Here is a 21,226-nt window from a genome sequence, read left to right on the forward strand (position 1 = left end):
CCATGGTGTTCCAGCTGTCAGCCTGAAAACTATACATGTAAACACAGAATGGCCTTTTTACAGAAATTCCTTCAACTACCTTTTTAACATCAGGCCACAGTTAAACTGACATTTAGCAAATGGAAGACCCTATTTTCAGTAGCCTGTTCATATCCATCAGCTTTTCTATTTTTCTGGTAATCTTTGGCACCCCAGTGCATGGCACAGCTGCCACCACCTTGGGAGCTGCTGCAGTCATGCCATAGGTAGCAAATCTCTAAACTCCAGGTAATGCCTCTTGATGTAGAAGGATGAGAAGTATGGGCACCGAGTCTGATTTTGATGTTACAATACTGTACATTCCTTTGGCGTAATATGTTGTAATTCTTGCCAAGTTTCATTATAGGTATTTGCTATTCATCAACCTGCTGTTCTGGATAACTCGTTGTGTGGGGCATTTCCATAGGAAGAGAAAGTGCCCTAACATTCCATGTCCTTAAAGCTAAAGCAATGTGTTAATTGGGAAGACAATTGTAACATTTTTGCTTGAGATGACTTCCAAAAGTAGAGAACAACTTTTGCTGTTTCCTTTACTTAACAAAAATTGCTAAAAACACTTCTCACTAATGCACAGTTCTTGTCAGTCATCTCATGTTTTGCACTGAGGGCATTTCCTCCACTTGTGTTCCTTCAAGCTTTGTCATTTTGAAATTGGTTGTCAAATTCACTTTGGCATTGATAGATGTGGGACTGGAGCCCTCATATGGACCTGACCCTGACTGAGCAGAAACTGCTCAACCCAGGGATTGCTGAAGGGAGCAGTGGCTGATTCTGCACTTCAGCTTCTGAGATTTACTTTTAAATTCTTGTAACTAGTGCAACTTAAAGCCTCTAAAGATGCAACGTTCTGATCAGTTTTAAAGATATTAGGATCAGCTCCTTCTGCAGTCATCTTCTGCAGCTAATTAGTTCCCTTGCACTGTCAGGAAATACCAAAGCTGCAGTGGGATATTTTCCTGACCTTTTTTGGTGTGCTGAGGAACACATGTAGAAAATTGTTTAAGATAAACTTCTTGAGGAGAAAAGAGAATGATTTTTGAGTACTGTACAGATTTTTTTTAATCAGTTGATTATACACAGTGTCAGCAACAGTTTCCAGCTAGCTTGTCAGCTTTCTATCTGAACTAAGGGATATCCAAACACAGATCCTACTTGTGTACTAAGCTTGTAAACAACTGGGTAAAGATTTGACATATTGCATAGAAAAGGTCTTATTCTTTTCCTTTATTTTTTTTCTTTTATACACAGAAAATGCTGTATCAGTTGTTTCACACTTTATGCTTGCACTCAAATGCCATGTTTTCAAAAAACCCTCACATTTCTCTGACCACGGGCAGTGCATTTCATACACCAGGATGTGCATACTCAGTGGCTCATGGTAGTTTACTCAGCGTACAGAAAAGCCTCCAAATTGGATGTGAAAATCCGAGCCTGAGATTTGAACAACCATGATGAAGCTTTTGGAAAATAGGTTCATTATGATAAATTTCAGTATCTTTTCATAAGAACAGTTAAAAAAACCATAGGCGTTGACTTTAAAAAGGCAGCAAATGGGAAAATGGGATCTTAGGCTTCTCATTTGCACTTGGGAAAGGAAGGCTGATCACTCATTCCTCATGGCCACTGTGGAGATGTTGCCCTTGTTTTGGGCTAAATCACATTAGACTGGATATTAGAAAAAGGATCCTACTTTTTGGGATAAGAAAACTCTTATTTTGGGATAAGAAAACTCTTATTTTGGGATAAGAAAACTCTTATGTGATATTGTGGAATAGCTTTTGAATGTGGTTTTTAAAGGCTAGTTGGAGATCTGGCAGGAGAGTTGTGATGTTGGGGACCTTGCATGAGAGGATCAGGGTGATTTCTGCAGATGCTCCCAGGCATTCTTCTGGCTGTTTCTGTCTCTGGAAATGGATACTCCCTGCATGGAGAGGTCTCTGAAAGCAAAGAAAACATGAAAAAAAGGCTTCTGCAGTTAATTTACTATAACCACACCTGAGCAGAGCAAAAAAGGGTTTCACAGCATTTAAAATGGGAAACTGGCATGACTGTGGATGAATTGCTACAGTAGTGCTTAAAGTTTGCCTCAAGCATGGTGTTCAATCATTAGGCAAGTTATTAACCCCATATAGCCTTCAAATTTCATTTGGTAAGTTGGGAATTTTCATACCTCAAAAGTCTACTGGCTTAGATGTTTGATTACATTTCATGAAATGCCTGAAGAGCTTTCAGTGGAGGTGAGTGTGGTAGTGGAGTCAGCACTGCGATCAGCATTTCTGTCACAAAACCTGGTAAAGTCAGTTCTGGTAGATAAAAATTTCTATGAAAATTCAAGGTTGTGGGTAAGTCACTTCTTTTGCAGTCTTCTCAAAACTTTTGATTTGCTGTTGTTTGAGGGGTTTTTAAGCTTTTCTCTTTTTTATAGAGCTACAAATATCTGTACTCATGGTAACCTTAAGAGGGCCAGATTGGAATCTGTTACATCTGTTTTCAATCCCATCCATATCTGTTTTGTTTGGATGGTAATCTCTTTGGGATAGCAATGGTTCCTCACTAGGACATTCTACTGTGCCTAATCTGGATGCTACTCTTGCACAAAAGATCAACATAATGCAATGAATCTCAGTTAAGGCACATACTGATTGCTGAGGCACATGTGCAGACTGGACAAGAGTTTCTTGAGCTAAATTCAACCCTGTTTCAAGTTGAAACAATCTATTTTCTGACATCTTTATTCTTTTATAATACAATTCTTTTGTTGGGATGTGGGTTTTTTTTTCCTCCAGTCACTAATCTTAGTTTCTTCCTTCCTCACCTTGCTTGTTCTTTTTTTCTTCCTATCCTGTTTAGAATGAGCATTGATGAAAATGAGCCCATTGAGATTTGCCTAACAATTTCTAACTTCATGACTTCTGTTTCACACTCCAACTGGAAGTCAGGCATATCACTCAGTTGCACCCTGGCAGCATGAACTGTCAGTATGAGGTTATGGAGAGGCTGCTCTTCTGCCCTCAGCACTGTGTTTTCCAGTAAAGCAATCCTGGTGGGTCTACACAAGAAAAGTGGCAAGCGAGTTCATGCACCTCGTAACCTCATTCTTTCAGCTCATACTGGTAGCAGTAGCTTCATTGTAGATCATTCTAAAAGCATCCACACTGTGTTTAAGCAGAGCCAAATGCAAAACACCTGTGCTACAGGGCAGCCCAGTCAAAGTTGGGGGCAGTGAGGATTTGTGCCTCCCCTTCACCACTTGGAAGCTCCAGAGGAGTGCTGGTTGGCTGCCTACTTTTGAGAGCAAGCCCAAGTCCAGTTTTACTGACAGGCAGTGATCTGACAGGTGCACATCATCTGCTTCCTCTGGTTTCACACTGGGCTGTGCCACTTCAGATTTCAGAGATGTGCAACCCACTATTGATTTTCTTTCCTCTTTATCCTAGGAAAAAATATGTTGCATTGAAATAGTTATTTCTTATTACTATAATTTTATTGCTACTGATTCTTTTTCCCACAATGTGCGGATCCTTAGCTTTGATAAATCTTGGATAATTTCTGAAAACTTGAACTTCTTTCTAACACTGAATTCCTGCAGTCCTCTTGTGCAACTGCTGAAGGGAAGGAGCCTCAAACACTTTTATAATTCAGGACATCCAAATATGAATTAAACAGTGACAGTTAATTAAACAGTGACAGTCTTTCTTAGACTTGGTCTTCTGGAAGCTTCTTGCAATAGGAACCTTCTTATGTGACTGCACAATGCTATATGCTTGAGGGTGCTTAATAAATAACTCTTTAATTCTATAGGTGTATCCACTAAGAAAATAGCAGTTCGGCAATTCTGATAAGGATCTTTAACAAAATCAAAAACCTGAGGGCAAAATGAGTTTTCCTGTTCCTGAAGAATAACTTGTTTTAAAAATCTGCATGCAGCAGTTAATGTTTCTCTCTTTCATTTTTCACAGAAAATGCAGGTTCTTTGAAGGTTCTCTTTGGGACACCTGAGTTTGTGGCTCCAGAAGTTATAAACTATGAACCTATTGGATATGAAACAGATATGTGGAGTATAGGAGTTATCTGCTACATTTTGTGAGTACCTTTGCTATTCTTAACACACATTCTGACATACAAAATTTTCATCAACTTCTGAAGTTTTCTCCAATTTTCAGGCCTTTTGTATTCCAATTAGCGGTTCCAGAATGTTTAATAAAAATTGAGGGATGTTCTCTGAGGGATGTAATTGGTAAACTGCAGAACAGGCAGTTTGGGAAATTCAGGCATTTAGTGTTGTACATTGTACATCATAAACCAGCAATGCTTCATTTAAAAAGACAATGTGACAGTATTTTATTATTAACTTTAAACTACTTTTCCCTTCCAGATATTGAAGAGAAATGTTTGGGAATGCACTAATAACCAATAATTTCCATTCTTTTGTTCAAAGAGAGAAATTTTTTGTGAAACTTTGGGATCTCATGGGACACACTGAAGGATCCCAGCATTACCAAATCTGTACAGAGTGCATTTTAATTTATTACTAAGCACAAACCACTGGATAAATACATTTTATAAGCAGCATGGATCGAGCTCATGGAAACATTTTAGAGGATGGTTAGCTGCAGTTCTTGGTTACGTATTTCAGTATTAGATTTTATTTTTATAAATGATTTGTAACACATGCTTATGAACATCAGTGAGTCCATAGAAATGTATATGGAAGTAGCACCTCCATGCCTGGAACAGCAAGCAATCCTCTTCCCACTGTGACTGTACACACTTGGTGCCACATAAACAAGTGTGAAGAGAAGCTCAGTTTGGAGCTTGGTTCTTTCTTCTTCGCTCCAGCTTCAGCAGTAAGTAAATGGTAGATCTGCTTTGCACTCATTCTTTTAAAAGGCTCCTCCTAATGCCCTTCATCCTTTACTCCTAGTCCCCTCTGCCCTGGCTCCCCTGCTCCTTGACACCTGGCAGTGAGCAGTTGTTTGCCTCATCTTTACTCATCTTTCTGTGCTCCTGCTTGCCGGTGATCCTGTACTTGTTCTCATGCTCTTCTCATTTCCAAACTAAACAACATAATTTCCTTACTTGTCCTGTGCAAAAGCTACTACATCAACTCCCTCTTCCTCGCAGCAAAGACTCCAAATATTTCTGTTATCTTCTGTTTCTTAATGTGGAGTGTGCTACGCTCTTCAAGGTCACTTTGCTCTGCCAGATTATTTACAGGACTTTCATTTTCCATTCACTTCCAACCCTTCTTTCCAGATCTTGAGAGCTCGTTTGGATCGTTCTGTAGCTCAAATAATGTAGACCACACAGGAGCACTCGAATGACAAATTCACGTATTTCTGTAGCTTTTGCCGTTCCTGATGCGCAGGCTGATGGAGGTGCCGGGCACATCCCTGGAGCGCAGCATTCCCTCGGTGCCGCACCATTCCCTCGGTGCCGCAGTGCCCCCTGGAGGCCTCCCGCGCCCTGGGGAGCGGAGCATCGCCCTTTGGGCAGTTCCACATCTTTGCTATCATCTGTTATCAAAGTATGCGACGACTTCTCGTGTGATCCTGGTACAGGCAGCGACAGGGAGCGAGGCACAAACCGCTGCTGGCAGCTGCGTGTTCCCAGGGCGCGGAGCCAGGCCTGCTGCTCCAGTACAGCTTCCGTGCTGGGGATCACCAGCATCCTCTGAGCAGAGAAGGCAAAGGGAGCAGGTGAAACAGGTGGAGAAAAGGTGAAATGCCTTGCCAAAGCCCAGTCTGCCCACACTGGCAGAACCACTTCCCAGTTTCTCTCTGCCACTAGAAGCAAGATATTTGGATGCTGTACCGTTCAGCTGGTGGGGTTGGGGTGGTGTTACACTTGATGCAGCTGATCTGATATGCCTTGTGAAATATATTAAGAAATTACTTGTTTGCTGAGGTGTTTTTGAGCTCACCTAACCTCACATGAGGGGAAAACTCCATTACCCAAACATAATGACAATCTTTTTTTTTTTATGCATAGCTATTGTCACAATAGTGATTAGCAGTAATAATCAGCTTTTGTCTTTCTTGCCATAAGAATAAAGTAATACCAGTTAGGGAAGACCTGTGAGTCATTGCTTGGACTTTCCCTCTCCACCCCAGAGTGACAGGTTCCCAATCTGTCTCAACTTTCTGAAAGCCCAGCTATTTTTACAGACTTACAACTATGAGCCATTATCCAAAAAGGACCATCACATCATCATTGCAGAATGCAAATAAAAGTCATTGAGAACTGCATTTCTCTTTAGTTGTAGCTCTGCTTTCCTGTTTTGATTGTAAGCTCTGAACTGCCAAATCTCATGCACAAAGTGTAAGACTCATTTATTTAGTGTCTGCCTCATGCACCATCACTGTGCTTGTAACAGCGTTTGCAGCCCCTCTCCCCCTGCCGTGGTGAGTGGGGCCTGAAGGCAGAGGCGAGGGCTGCAGCAGCCTGGACTCAAGGGCAGGGCTGCCCCAGGCAGCTGATGGCCCAAAGCTGCTGTGTCCACCGCCTGATGTAAGTGAAGCAGCAGGGAGCACCTACTGCGTGACTTGACAAAACATCTCTTTGAAGGTAGGATTCCAGAGTGCTGAGAGACCTGTAACCTACCTAGAAAGTGACTGTGCTTCCATGATGTGCTGCACAACGATGAATACAAACCGGGTTTAACAAAGAGCTGCTAAAGAGATCTTTGTGAGTGAAGGGTCCTCCCTGCAGAAGAATAAATGGGTGTGATGTGATCTTAAGTAGGAAGCAGGATGACAGCACTCCTCTGAAATCCTGCAGCAAAACCTCTCTCCTGGCCCTCTGCTATGCAGGCATAAGCACAGGTCTCACACTCCCTGCTGGGATCTGCATCTGCCTTCCTTATGGCATGACTGATTTAATTCCATCCTATAGTTCATGGGTTCCCATTCCACATTTCTGAGCGACACGTTAAATCCTTTTAGTCTTCCTGGATAACATACTCAGTCCTGTCTCTTCATCTATCTTTGTTCTTCCTTAAATTTCCCTGTTTGTATTCTCCACTTCATGTTTTTATCTTCCACTTTTATCTTGTTCTCTGCCCTGTTCTGCATCACAGTACTGCCTCACATACTTGAGTTGATCTATTGCCTTAGAAATAACAGGCCACAAATATTATAGCTTGTGTATATCATCTCCATTTATGTCTGTTTCAGAGTTTCCTTTTACATTTACCATAATCTTTATCTAATGAAGGTTAAACCTCCTGAATTCTTTCCAGCTCTTTCTGTTCCATTTATTCTACTGGGCATTGCTGAATTTGCTTGTTGTTTTTTTCTGTTTCTAATTCTTTTCTGATGGATAGCGTTTCCAATATTTAGTTATCTGAAAAAATGTCTAAATTCTATCTTTATGTTAAACCAATTTTCAGTCTAAGATTTCAGCACTGCATGTACATACATTGAACGTGGATAGCCCTTTTCCTTCTGTCACCACAGGATCTGATTCGTTTTGGCGGTGAATTGGCTGTGGCTGATTCAAACTTCTGCTTGCTTTCTGATAGTTCTTCTTGCTTCATCAGTGTCAGGCAGTGTATCTTCTCAGTGTAGTTGATCTCCATCGATTCATATTTTTTAATATACTGTATCTTAGACTGCATTTTATTATCACATTTGATCTTGCTGTATATTCTTCTCCTTCAACACCGTCCCAATAGCACACACCCTGATTCTTCAAAAATTCATTCCCTTTCCTTTTTATCTATTGTGTTGTTCATCACTGCTTTTATTCCTCCCTTGTTTGGCAGTTCGGGTTGGTTGAAAGATCTTTCAGCATCATTCATCTTTGGGGTGAGCTGACTTGGAAATTTGATAAGGCAAGACACACCACTGGCTTACACTCAGCTCCATGTCATATTAAAAATTTATGCCTCTTTAATATCAAGATGTAAGAACACTCCTTGTGTTTTCCTGTGTGCTTTCCTTAAAGCAATGTGGGAAGGCTCTAATGTCAACTGTACTGCTCAGAAGTAAATGTTTTATTTGTTCTGTGGCACTGGTAAATTGTGGTTCCTCATTAACCCACTGGGCATGTGGAAGAAGGATTAGAACACCCTTGCTTCAGCAATGAGCTTTCTTCCTTTACATGGGCTCACTGGTCGGCTCCTTCCGGAGCCAACCAGTGTGGGAGTCAGTCAACCCTCAGCTAAGGAAAAAGTGATTTTGTCCCATGGATGTGTTTTCCCCACAAAGTAGCCTATTTTTTGTTTTATTTGACTTGTAAAAGAATTAAATTACAACATGATCTCCAGGGTGCAGGCATTATGTGTTTACTTGACATGCCCTGCACAAGTTTATCAGAAGCAGGTAAGATACTACTGTTCATACTGAGATCTGTTATTTTTTTGCACTGCTAATGCAAGGCAAGGACTGTAAGAGGAGCTCAGTGCCAGCAGTCCCAGTCGGTTGCTGCTGAAAGCTCTGCCTGCAGAGGAACACTCACAGTCTGACATTTTGAGGCAAACAGCAAAGTCATCTCCCCTGTATTAGTGGGAATCTTACTGCAAAGATTTCCAGCAGAACTGTGGTGGTGTTTGTTACACAGGCAGTGAGACTGGTGTCCACACTGAATCCTTTGGGTCTTAACATTTCTATGTCTACACTCGGAGCTTTGTTAGAACAGACCAATAAACGCTAAGGAACTTCTAGAGGATAAAATATATTTCTTCTTTATTTAGAAGTGGAAACTGTGAAAGATTTTCTAAACAAATGGTTCTTAACATGCCAGGAAGATGCCTGGTTGAGTAGCTGGAAGAATGTTTTCAGTAAACAACCTGCTGCTTGTCTAACAGTAACTTAGCAGTGTAAGCACAGAGTTAATTTTCTGGAGCAGTAGCTCATCTTTATCACTTCAGCATTCCAAAAAGAAATTGTTTCCATTATCTGCCGAAAGAGTTGCTGGGCCATTATTACTTTAAATGGCAATTAAGAAATGAACAACCAAAACTTCAGTCAGTGAAATCTGTGCTAAAGATAAGAATTTCTGGTTGTAATCGACACTAGTTGCTGGATTTTGTTTTCTGACTATGGACAAGAATCTAGTTCTCCTTAGAAGTATTTCCACAACAAGGCTACTGATTCACAGTGTAAAACTGTAGTAGAGGGAGAAAGTTATTTTAACCTTATAAATTTTCAACAGCACATTCAGAAATACAAAAATAGGTTCATTGAAACATTTGAATGGGAACTGTTACACTGATGTTTGGAAATGACAAAGAGAATGGAGGCTTAACCACTAACCACCTTGTAATTTACCAAATGCATGGGATCAGGCAATCCTACCACAGCATTCAAGATTTTATCAGATAATTCTGTCGTGCAGTGCTAAAATAAATTAAAAACAAACAAACAAACAAGAAAACCCCCAACAATGCAACACAAAAAAAACCCAACTAAGGCAACCAAATAACTAAAGAATTTTTTCCTCTCTAATCTTCCATTTATCCTCACCCCTCAAAAGCTGTGTGTGACATGCAGTATCCCTTTGCCCAGAAATTTAGATTGTCATTATAAGCACTGCCTCCTATGGCAGTGCAGAGCAGGGGTGTTTCCACGTGAAGCAATCTCTGTACCTATCGCAGTCTTTTTAGCATGCAAATGATCTCTCAGTACTGCAGCTCTAATCTCTGGAAAGAGGCCAAAATCTTGTCTAATGTAGCACAAGAGCTGCAGCACTATCTGCAGTAATACTATGCAGAGGTCACCTCTGCTATACTTCGATCAAGTATTGAAGGGAAACGGGATTGTTACTGCTCTGGCTGCCCAAGCTTGTCCTTCTAGAAGCTTAACTGGACAAAGATGTGCATCTCCTCCAATGTCAGTGAACTAAAGAATTACTTTAGACCTGTCATTGTCTAAGCCACCAAACTGACTGAGAGTTTACTGTACTAAAAAGAGACAATCTTGCAGTCAAGTCAGTATCTGGAGCCCCAAATCAGAAATGCAGTCTGCATGAGAATTTTTCACTTTCTAAAACATTATGGAGAAAAGACACTGACATAAATAAGAAAATGTGTAGCTATTGGAGTGGAGGTAGGTTTAAGGCCCGGCAGGAATGCTTTGTGGATTCCAGGAGAGAGATTTCCATTGCTTCACCGATGTACCTGCTGGCCATGAGGGCAGGGCAGAGGCTGTCACTGCGGCTGTGCCAGCTCTGCAGTGCTGTCAGGCACAAACCTGCTCTCTTCCAGTAAAGTAAGTGTCAAACACAAAGAACAGTTGGTTTATATAAGCGTTTTTTGGTATGTCAATCTTACAGTTTTCAGTAACTTGTGGGTTTATGCCACCTCACACATTCAGGAAGTCATGCTTTGCTGTTGCATTTGAATGCACCCCGTATAATGGAAAGTAAGACAACAAATACATTCTGTTCTGATTTACCTTGTTCTGCCTAAGAATAAACAATCCTTTTATCTTCATCTCATGTATTATTACTAACAAGTTTCTGAAATATACACATAAGATTCTGGACTCTGCTGCACTGCACACAACTTCCAGAAATGGTAAAAGATTTAGTATCTGCTCTGTCTGAGACTTCAAAGGGTCTCTGCTTCTGCTTTGACTATAGAAATAAAATCCGTAGGAACAAATTCCAAATCAGGTTTTGAATGTAATTAGAGACAAAAATAAGCAAAAAACTTTGAAGGAAGAGATCATTTGATATTATGAATCTAATAGCTCACTTATTTGATGCCCAAATTTTTTCTGCCAATCTGGTCTGTGATAGTGGCATCAAGATATTAATATAGTATTATATCTATATAGTATTTTCAGAACCCTAATAATTTACAGTTTTCCCATATTTAAAAGAAAGAAGTATTATTGTTGAAATATAAGTGGTTGTTTTAACTGGTTAACACAACTGTACAGAGAAAGCAAAGAAAGTCTGTAAATTCCATGAAGAACAGGTTATTCTATAAATTGTGTGCCAGGAAGACCTGGAAAACTGACTAAAGTGTAGTACTGAGGAATAAGCAACTTTCACCTGAAAGTTTTTGCTTAAAAGGCAATATATACAGGCATCAAAAGTATCCAGATGCACAAAGGCATAGTATAATAAAGGATAATGCTCAACTGGAGAAAAATACTCTGCAAAAATGACACCTTGATGTTCTGTAATTGCCTTTCACTGGCAGTTTATCAGTTATATTGAGTAAAAAGCCTTGGAAGCTCAGCTAGGTGATAGGAGAGCATCATTTTCATTTCATGCATCATCATGACTGATTGAGAACATAAAGACCAAATTACTTTCAGAGGCATCTGCATAAACTCCACAGCCTGCAGTGATGTAGCAGTTTTATCTGTCTATATAATTCAGGGTGGGTTTGTTTACAAAATAGCCCTGTGGATTTCATGATTTCATTGTGCATCTTTCTTCTTGGGCTCTCTCTGCAGGAATCAATGGAATAAAATGTAGAATGAAACTTTGGTTTGACAGTAAAAAAAGCAAACTCACCCTGAAACTAGATGATATCCAGAGGCCTTTCAACCCTAACAATTCTGTGATTTTGTGAAAGTGCCAGGAAAAGGAAAAAAAAAAAGAGATATTCAACTGAATTTGGTGTGAAAATTCCAGTACTGGATATGCAGAACTCACAAGTCATTTAACAAAACAGTATGCTCTAATTTCACCTAATTCTAGTTCTTCTCAAAGATGTCTTGGGGAAAAGGCAAAGAAACAAGAAAAATGCGCCTTTCCATTTTGCAGGCAAAATTCTAGTTTCCTTCCCATAAGACTATTTATAGTTAAATTTGAGTCCTTTTTCATTTTGTTATGTTTTTAAAGGGAGCTTTTATTAATAAATTGTTGCAGAGTATAGGAGCTGTCACACACGATTTTAACTCCCTCCTCTCATAATTTGCAAATTGACCCGATTTGTTTTGTCTGTCTGTCTGTCCTACCCGCAGGGTCAGCGGTCTCTCTCCTTTCATGGGAGACAACGACAACGAAACCCTCGCCAATGTCACTTCAGCGACGTGGGACTTCGATGATGAGGCTTTTGATGAAATCTCTGACGATGCCAAGGACTTTATCAGCAACCTACTAAAGAAAGACATGAAGTAAAGCTTCCGGACTTGATACACTTTCTGAGCTTGCATTTAGCTGAACTTGTGGCTCGTGTTTCCGCACTGTGGATCTCCACGTGGCCGCAGCGCCTCTGGCGATGCTTTATAAGGCGCTCTGCGGGCCCCTCTGTGTGTGTGCGGCGCTCGTTCCTTTCCCCGCGGGGCGCAGGGGCTGAATGGAGCTCTCGCTTTCCATCACCGGCGCATTCTGCTCATCCCTTCCCTCGGGCAAGATGCGCCCGGAGGTTTTGTGTGCTCTGAACTCCACTGTTGTGACACAGATTCCTGCATGACATGTTCTGTCGTGATCTGAATGGGTTGCAGTTCGGCCACGTGTTGCTTTTAAGTGTGGTACCCCTAAGTAGGCAGCTTTCCTATAAATGTGGTAATTGGGCAAGAAAAAAAATTCAGAGTTGAAAGGCCTGTTCACAGCAGTGTCTGAACAAACTAAGGAGAGGAAAGGCAGCTCTTCCAATGAGTTTGCAGTTGGATGGATGGAAAACAGAGGGTTGTTTACCTGTATGCCTTGAGCGAAGTAAAGAATGGGTGTAGCTTGAGAGATTTGGACATTTCTCAGTTTTTAGATATTTAGGAGAGTATTAATTGGTGGAATGGGGAAATTTCTGTAAGTGAAGGAAGGAGATCTGGGACGAGGTTCTGCCAGCGTGAAGCAGCTGAATCACTGCCACTGTGGCTCTGCTGTATGTGTTCCACGCCTAAAACATATGGCTTTTCCTGCTCTGTTTTATAATATTTTATTAACACTTAAAAATGCACCCTTTCCTCTCAAAAAGATCTACAGAAACTGTAAGTTTAAGTAAGCAGGGCTGGAAAAGCAGTGCCATGTGATCTATGTTGCTAAATTCAGGAAACTGAAAAATCAGCTCCCAGAAAAGAGAGCACAAAATAATGTTACAACAGGTAGGTTCACCTCTTCTTACTGGCAACACTGACTGGTCTTTTTATATAAAAACAGGAGTCGCTTTAATTGTACTCAATGTCTTCAGCATCCCTGGCTGCAAAAAGACACCAAAAACATGGAAGCCAAAAAACTTTCCAAAGATAGGATGAAGAAATATATGGCCAGAAGAAAATGGCAGGTAATGAAGAGGACATGGAATTGGGCTCAATATCCTAATAAGTCTTTTTTTTCAGTGTTTATGATTCTGGGACACAGGTCACTCCAAGTGGTTTCTGAGGTTGGTGAAAGCTCAGGTGTGGCCAGAGTGTGAATGCAGGTTTGGTTTCTGCAGTCAAGCAGTAGGAGGGTGTCCAGCTGCACGTACATTACATGTGGTGATTCCATTTCAGGCTACTAAAAGGCATGTCATTCAAGTATAATTTTTACTACTCTTTTTGGGGTGTGCCCATCTCTCTTCCTTGGCATCTCCATGCCACTGAGGGCTGGGGGATTATGCAATCCCTAACAAACCTGAACAGTTCAGGTAAAACTCATGCACCTGACCTCTCTATAGATACCATTTCTTTGTGGTGGTTTCATTCTACTAAGCCAGTAGTTCTGTCCTGCTGGAGCCACAGGCTTCTCAGGGATTTGGTCAGATTGGTTTAATAATTTTCTTTGACATATTTGGTCTCCATATCTTTTTTTTCTTAGTGCTGGGACTGTTGTAGCAGGTCCACTTGTGCTGCGCTGATAGCTAGAGGAGTTGCTGTGTGAAATCCTTGGTCCAGCCTTTTGAGTAGCCTGCAAAATATTAATTTATGTAAATCTACCTTATATTTCCTCTTATCTTCTACTGTACATGTTTCTTGGAGCTCATGCAAGCTGTACAGAAATACAAGTGTCCACACTAGAGCCAGCATAGTTTGAGCATATTTTAGTATCCTGGTAGTTGGTCCTCGATCCTGTCACAGGTCTGCTTCCATCATGCAGATGGTACTTTCTCATTCATTTCACATTAGCTTGTTATTCGTCCTCGATGAAACTCAGCCCAGCCCATATGGCTGTGCAGAAAGCCGTCCCCCACAGAGTTCAGTTCCAGTTAAACAGGACATAGCTCTTTTGCTGGCCCTCCTCTCTCACAGTGCTTTTTATCCACAGCTAACAGAGACATTCATTTAGGTATGAGTTCATCAGGGGAAGTTTATATCTGCAACTAAATTTGGTAATTCAGTCCAGCCTGCTCTGTCTCTCCTAAAACAACAGAGCTATATATAAGCAGTTTGTCCAACAATTCCAGTGAGGTTTGCAGACATCCCAGATAATTTGTCCGAAGCACAATTGTTGCAGAAAATCACATGCCTCTTGGACTGGATTGATCAGAAGCCTTTTATGTTATGTCTTAGAAAACAGGCCATGCTGTCCGAGCAATAGGAAGACTGTCATCCATGGCAATGATTTCTGGTATGAGTGGCAGGAAGGCCTCTGGGAGCTCGCCCACCAGCCCTATCAACGCAGACAAAGCAGAGAATGAAGGTAAGGATTTTTTCTGAACCATATTTTTACCTCTCTCTGAACCAATCTTACTAAAACTTTCAGCAAAATGCTAGAGACCAATCATTGAGTTGGATATTCCTGCTCACTCTCTCTCTCCCTCCCTGTTTCTAACTTCCTATTTTTTAAAGAAATCTGTCAAAAATTAATTGTACTCATATTGTTCTGCTACTTAAAATGCCTTAGTATAAGTACAGGCAGTAAACTCTTCTCTTTTTAAAGTCAAAGAATTAAGGCAGATTTGTCAGCTGCTCTTTCTCTGAGTTTGGGAATGCATGTTTATACAAAGATGACAGTGATGTATTGCCTTCTCATGCAAGCAAGGAAGCAATAAAGTATTAACACTTGCTGTAACCAAGACATGTACCCTGCACTAACCATGCTCCTCAGATGGAGCACTGAGGGAAAAAAATGTGTCTGCATTATTCCCCTGCATCCCCAGCTAAAATGTGGATTTGTGGTGTGTAAAAATGAGAGGTGAAAATGTTTGACACCATCAAAAATCAAGGAAGTCACTTTGAGAAATCCACACAGACTGTGGGCCTGATACAAGTGGAGCTGCTTTACTCCTCTGACTAGCAAAAATCCAGGTTTGGTTAGAAAGAAATTCAAGGAAAAAGCAACGGTGATTCGTAGCGTGGTGGCCTGCAAGTCGATTGCTTTCTATTTATGGTCTAAATCTTTGTCCAGCTGCAAAAGATCAGCACAAGACTAAGCAGCCAATGTCCTCGCTGTCCCATTTGTCTTATGGAGTTATGTGAAATAAAAGGTGCATTCATTACCATCTGGTAATTAAACACTAAAATGCATCTTTTGAGAACATACCCTGTAAAATTAACTACCTCTTTACTCTCCTGCAGATGCTTTCCTTGAAGAAGTGGCTGAAGAAAAGCCCCATGTAAAGCCATATTTTACTAAAAAAATCCTTGACTTGGAGGTTGTGGAAGGAAGTGCTGCTAGATTTGACTGCAAAATTGAAGGTACTTTGAATAAGCATGTCTGTTTCTTTCCTTCCTTGCCAGTTTTTTGCATTGTGTCATTGTTTGACATTTTCACTTCTTTTCTGTATTATTATTGAGTTGGTGCCATTTTGCTTTACCAATATCTGCCTGTCACAGCATGAATGTGTTGCAGTAACAGAAATTATTTGGAGCTGCACAGACTTGTTCTGTGTTTGCCATAGAAGAGAAATCTACAAGAGTCAACGTGTAAACCACTAATTCAGAATAGCAAGTGGGAACTGTCATATGATTTTTGAGGGTAGAAACAGTAAAATCAAGATGTAAGGTCGTACCATAAATTGAAAGAGTGTACTCTTAGAGACTGTTAAGACCAAGAATTAGTAGGAGGTTGCTTATCTGAAATGACAGACAAATTGCAAGTGGCCTCAAGATAACTTTAAGCTATACACACATTGTATTAAAAGCAAAGAAGTCCCTGATAATGTATATGCTTGAAAAGCAATATTTATATCATTGCGCTGGTTACATAAGTCACATCTAGAAAATACTCTATTGTTTGGGTTGTTGTTTTTTTTTAAATTTATGAGTTCAAGAAAGAAAACTCAGACCAGAGTATGCAGACAGAAAGCATAAGTTTCTAAGAAGGCACTTAAGGAGCCTGGGCTTGGTCAGTCCAGCAGTCTGAAGGCCAAGACTGCTGGCACTTCTATTTCAATGAGATTGAAGCTTCTGTATCTTGGCTGTGGATGAAAACCAGAAATTAGGAGAGAAGTACCATACTGCATGTAATCAAGTTAATTTATAATCTTAAAATGAGGTTCAGAAACTGCCTCACTGACCTTCTGCTTGTTTGTTTCTGTGCTCCCAATCTCTTTCACTGCCTGTGTTTCCTACCTCACAGTGGAGATGTGAGGATGGATTATTATTGCTGATGGATGCTCAGCGTGAGGGGTATGTGCACAAGTACTGCATGGAATAAAACAGATGGAAGTGCCACGGCTGTTGTACCAAACTTTCCAGTGTATTACTGTAATGTTCATTGTGTATTAAGGATTCCTGCACTTTATTTCTGCTCTGTGGGAAGTTATCCTCCTGTCACAGTCCAGAACTTGGCTGAGACAGCAAACCTTCAATTTGTCAGGGCAGCCAAGAGTACTGTATAAGGGATGGCTCTCCAGCAGGAATTGTACAGCCCTGCTCTGGAGGCTTCGCAGAGCCATTTGCTTCACAAAAGGTTCCAAAACTCCTGTTGAGATGCATAATCAAAATGCTTTTCTCAGACTCCCTCGCTTATCCTAACAGAGAGAAAATGGGAGTGCCCGTACAGGACAGGCTGGCTTGTAAGGAGTAGATTAGGAGGAGGAAGATTCAGAATAGCCATGGCAAAGCAACCTGAGAAAGACATTGAATTGTAGTTGTAGCCCAAAACAGCTTTACCCTTGAAATCCTAAATCTCGGTGTTGGGAACTGTGGTTTCCAGAAAAGCTGCAGTGTAAGGTGAGCAGCAAAAGCACAGTCAGGAGTCCCTCACTGGCTGCTGGCTGTGACACACAAAGAGCTGCCTGCTGGCACTGCTGAAGGACTGAGACAGGAATCTAGCGAGTACCGCAGTGCTCACTTGCAATTTTTGTTATTCGTAATAAGGCTATTTCAGGTAAATGTGAAGTAAAAAAGCCTCACCTCATCTACATTTATTTTACATAGAATTCAATAAAGTACTTGTCTATAAACATATTGGCATGGCCATACACAGACAGGGAATTAGAGTGCAAAGTAATTACGGATGAGTTAATACTCGTTTATTGCAGTTGCTGTTCTCTCTCCGCTCTCGCAGGATATCCTGACCCTGAGGTCATGTGGTACAAGGATGATCAGCCTGTCAAGGAGTCCCGCCACTTCCAGATAGATTATGATGAGGAAGGGAACTGTTCTTTGACTATTTCTGAAGTATGTGGGGACGATGATGCCAAATACACCTGCAAAGCTGTTAACAGCCTTGGGGAAGCCACGTGCACCGCAGAGCTCCTTGTGGAAACAATGGGAAAAGAAGGAGAAGGAGAAGAAGAAGATGAGGAGGAAGAATGAAACAAGGCTAAAAAAAAGAGAAAAAATATATTTAAAGACTCTCTTTATAAGGCTCAGAAAACCAAGCTATCAGAAGCACCTTGTGTGATACGTAGGTCTTTGCGGGGGTGTTATTTCAGCATGATCAGTTGATACCTGTTTGCTTTTTGTATGGGCATTAATTCAAATCAGCAGGCACTTTTAAGTTGCCAGCATGATTAGATCGACTTTAAGCAAATCATCCACTAAGTTGCCCAGTCTATTTTTAAAATCAAATGTATGGAAAACAAGTCTACAGTTGTATTCTGAACATCTTAAAGAAAAATAGTCCATTTGCTGAGCTCATCGCTCTATACCATCACTTTCCTCAGCCAAAATTGCAGCTAAGTTGGTTCTCCAAGATATACTTTACAAGGAATCGTTGGCCAGACATGCAGTGAGTCTTCCAGTCCTTAAGGAATAGGCTGCTCCCTGAGCTGTATCTTCTATAAGGGAAGGTTTGGCAGAGCCAGCATTGCAATTTGTATGTTGGCATGGTTCATTTTTCATTTGCTTTAAGCAGAATCTCACAGTCCTAACTTACAAACACATTCACTGCCCTTTGTCAGTGCGCTGTTAATGCTGTTGTAATACTGGCAAATGTTAAACATCCAGGTGGTTTCCCAAGATACTTCTGATCTTGCTATTAGCCAGCTGATCACACTTTGCCATCTTTCCCTTATGGAGCCCGTGACGCAGTTACAGCTGCCTGCTTAAGAAAGAGACTGAAAACACAAAGACTGAGAATATTTTCTGTGTTTCTGGTCAGTCTGATAATGACTTAGGAGTCATACATATGCTGCTGTGAAAAAACAGGTTATTGCACAATCAGTGACTTCTCTGTGCGTGTGTGTGGACGGAATTCCAGGTTGGTTAAAGTTTTACTTGCATTTATTTAGAAATTGCAAAACAGATTTCAACTGATAAGCTGGAGACTCCCACAGATTTTTGGAGTAGCCAAAAAGATAGTAGCCTGGATTACAAACTCCTCTATACTTAGCAGTTTCCAAATAATCTTAACCTATATAGGGCCTGTTTCTACCCTATGAGCTTGACTGTCTTGGTTTTGTCTTGAACCTGCACCAGTAAGGCTCTTGCATTTTTTAAAAATGCAAAAAAAAAGAAAAAAAAAGAAAAAATCCATCCTCCCTTTTTTTTCCAGAAATGGTTAATGCACTCAGACTTAGTAACTTTGCTTTCCTTTCACAGTATTGGCACTTTTTATTTTTTTGTTGTTGTTCAGAGGTAATATCAGAGGCTGCAAGGTGATGCATAATCAAAAACCAGTGTGTCTTATATCTATGTATCATTCCAAAAGTGATTATTTTTCTTTTCCACTTTTTGTGTGTAAAGTGCAACCATTTGCATTTCAAAGGTTACCTCTTTAAAAAAAATTACCTTAAATCCTCACCATTAAGTAGTCAGTGTACTTTAATACAGGTGTGTACATTACCAACCTTAGGTTGTTTGATATTACCTAGTTGTGTATGTATTTCGTGATTTGCTGTTCTACATTCAAAGCTCAACTAATGTGGATGACACGATGGTTTTTAACTGCTTTACTCTTTGTTGCTAAGTTCAGATTGCCAGCATGTCTTTTCTTTTTTGATTGATGAAAACCTCTTGTTATACTAAACACAGTATTGCCACAATTCCTTATACTGAAAGGTTTTGAATCTGATTTAGAGCATACAGAGCTTTCCTCACAGATTTTTTTTTATTGTTTTAGGCAACAACGGGGTGTATTTTGTACCTTAATAAAAATATGTTAATGTTCTCCCTGTTTGTTAAACCATCAGAATTGCAACGATGAGACCACTACGGCTGTAGTTACTCACGGTTCCTAAATAAATACTACCACAAAGCACGCTGTCGTATGTTCCATTGCAGGCGTCACATTGGCTGTGCATCTCCTCCTGTTCTGTCCTGAGAGCTGCTGGGCACACAAACGGATGAGGTGGCAACACTGAAACCTCCCTGATCTCTGTGGTGATTCTCCTGCCCTGCCAGCACAGGCTGGAGCTGTGCAGAGGCTGCTCTGCCCCACCAGGTACAGCCTGGGGCTGGCACAGCCTGGGGCTGGCACTCATAGCCATGTGCTCTGCTCATCTCCAACATCATCACATCCCTCATCCATGCACAGAATGAACAGCAGGGGGAATGTGGATGGGGCATCATGACAGTTGCATGTTTGTTTTACAGCTGAGAATTCCCTTAAGGTGGGGAAATGTGTAGTTCTGAAAGACTGTAAGAGCAAGAGAGAAAAAAATGAGGGAAGTCTCAATGTAGATGTGGACTTACACCAATGTTCCTAAAAGCTGTAAAGACGAAGATAGAGACAAATCTGCATGTGGTGCTTTTATGCAGACTTTTTGTAATGTGCAGTCCAAGACACCACAGACCATGCAGGACCCCACAGAAACTCCCTAAAGCAAAGACTGAAACACCCTGCTTGTAGCAACAGGTTTCTTGAGCAAATCTTCAGCCCTTCAATCATCTTTGCCAGATGTGCCTCACTGTCTTGTGAATGTACCTGACTTTAGACAGTCACTGCTGGTTTCCATCCCGGTAGGCACAGACACCAAGCAGGAAAAGGTGTGGCTCTGATGGGCAGCTCTGTGGGCACAGTAGGGTCTGTGGATACATGCACTGGGTATCAAACTCCGCAGACTCAGTATGGTGTTTCTGCACACATTCTCCATTCCCTCTCTTACTTTACTAGTCCTTTTGGGTTCCACAGGCTATAAACTGCCTATTTTTCTTTTGCCCCAAGGAGCTTACCATCTCCCTGTTACTTCCTATCTACATCCATTCTAGTCTGCAGGAAACAATGACTTCTATTTCAAAATTATGTGATACACATCTAATTCAGCTCTCAGCAATTGATTCCACCCTGTATTTCACCTCCAATTTTTTGTTTGAACAACAGAATTTTATTTCCACTGAAGAAAGATATTTTATGTACTTGAAACCCTGTCTCATTTTTCCAGCCATCCCAATTGGCCTGATAAAAGGCATTACCTCTTTCTATAAACCTTGTCTTGCTTGTATAATGTTTGCAGAAAGCCACTCTTGGTGTGAAACAACCCCCGATAGCAGAGTTATGCAAGACACCCATACTGTCCAAGATGGACCACTTATTCTCTTTCTGTGTCTTTTGCATGGCATTCACTTTTCTCAAGAAACATGGAAAATTTGGGACTAGTTGCTTTCAGTACTTGTCTTTCTGGATTTGCAGAAACTTAATTTACTTAATGACTGGCCTGTGCAACCACCCAAGCACCCTATGCATATGTCTGGTTGATGGAAGAGACCTTTGCTAATTGCATATTTGGCATGCAGAGTGCTGGATTGCTGCTTCCCTCTGCTCACACGGAGGACAGCACCAAACTCCACAGCCCTCTCCTCGCAGTGACTGTCAGGCTTTGAAAACGTAGAACTTTTTTTTTAGTTGCATACACGAATAATGAATGATTTCTCTAAAATTTATTTATTGAAACATCACACTAAAACATTGGTGTTTGAAAATGGAATTCTCATAAATCCTCTTTGCATTCTGAGCCCTGTTACCTGCAAGAGACATG

The 21,226-nt window shown here is 40.9% G+C and overlaps 1 protein-coding gene across 9 annotated transcripts in view; it reads left to right on the forward strand.

Moving 5' to 3' along the window:
- Window positions 1-19,509, forward strand: part of MYLK (myosin light chain kinase) — a 197,031-nt gene extending 177,522 nt beyond the window's left edge. For all 9 annotated transcript variants that reach the window (XM_071562932.1, XM_071562934.1, XM_071562935.1 and 6 more), the window contains 6 exons: window positions 3,999-4,122; window positions 11,964-12,116; window positions 13,099-13,222; window positions 14,430-14,559; window positions 15,438-15,557; window positions 17,374-19,509. In XM_071562932.1, the coding sequence (XP_071419033.1) occupies window positions 3,999-4,122; window positions 11,964-12,116; window positions 13,099-13,222; window positions 14,430-14,559; window positions 15,438-15,557; window positions 17,374-17,624 (902 nt within the window). In that variant the 3' untranslated portion in view covers window positions 17,625-19,509. The remainder of the gene's footprint in view (window positions 1-3,998; window positions 4,123-11,963; window positions 12,117-13,098; window positions 13,223-14,429; window positions 14,560-15,437; window positions 15,558-17,373) is intronic.
- The last annotated feature ends 1,717 nt before the right edge of the window (window positions 19,510-21,226 follow it).

The sequence above is a fragment of the Pithys albifrons genome, chromosome 8 (genome assembly GCF_047495875.1).
Source record: "Pithys albifrons albifrons isolate INPA30051 chromosome 8, PitAlb_v1, whole genome shotgun sequence".
Taxonomy (NCBI): Eukaryota; Metazoa; Chordata; class Aves; order Passeriformes; family Thamnophilidae; genus Pithys; species Pithys albifrons.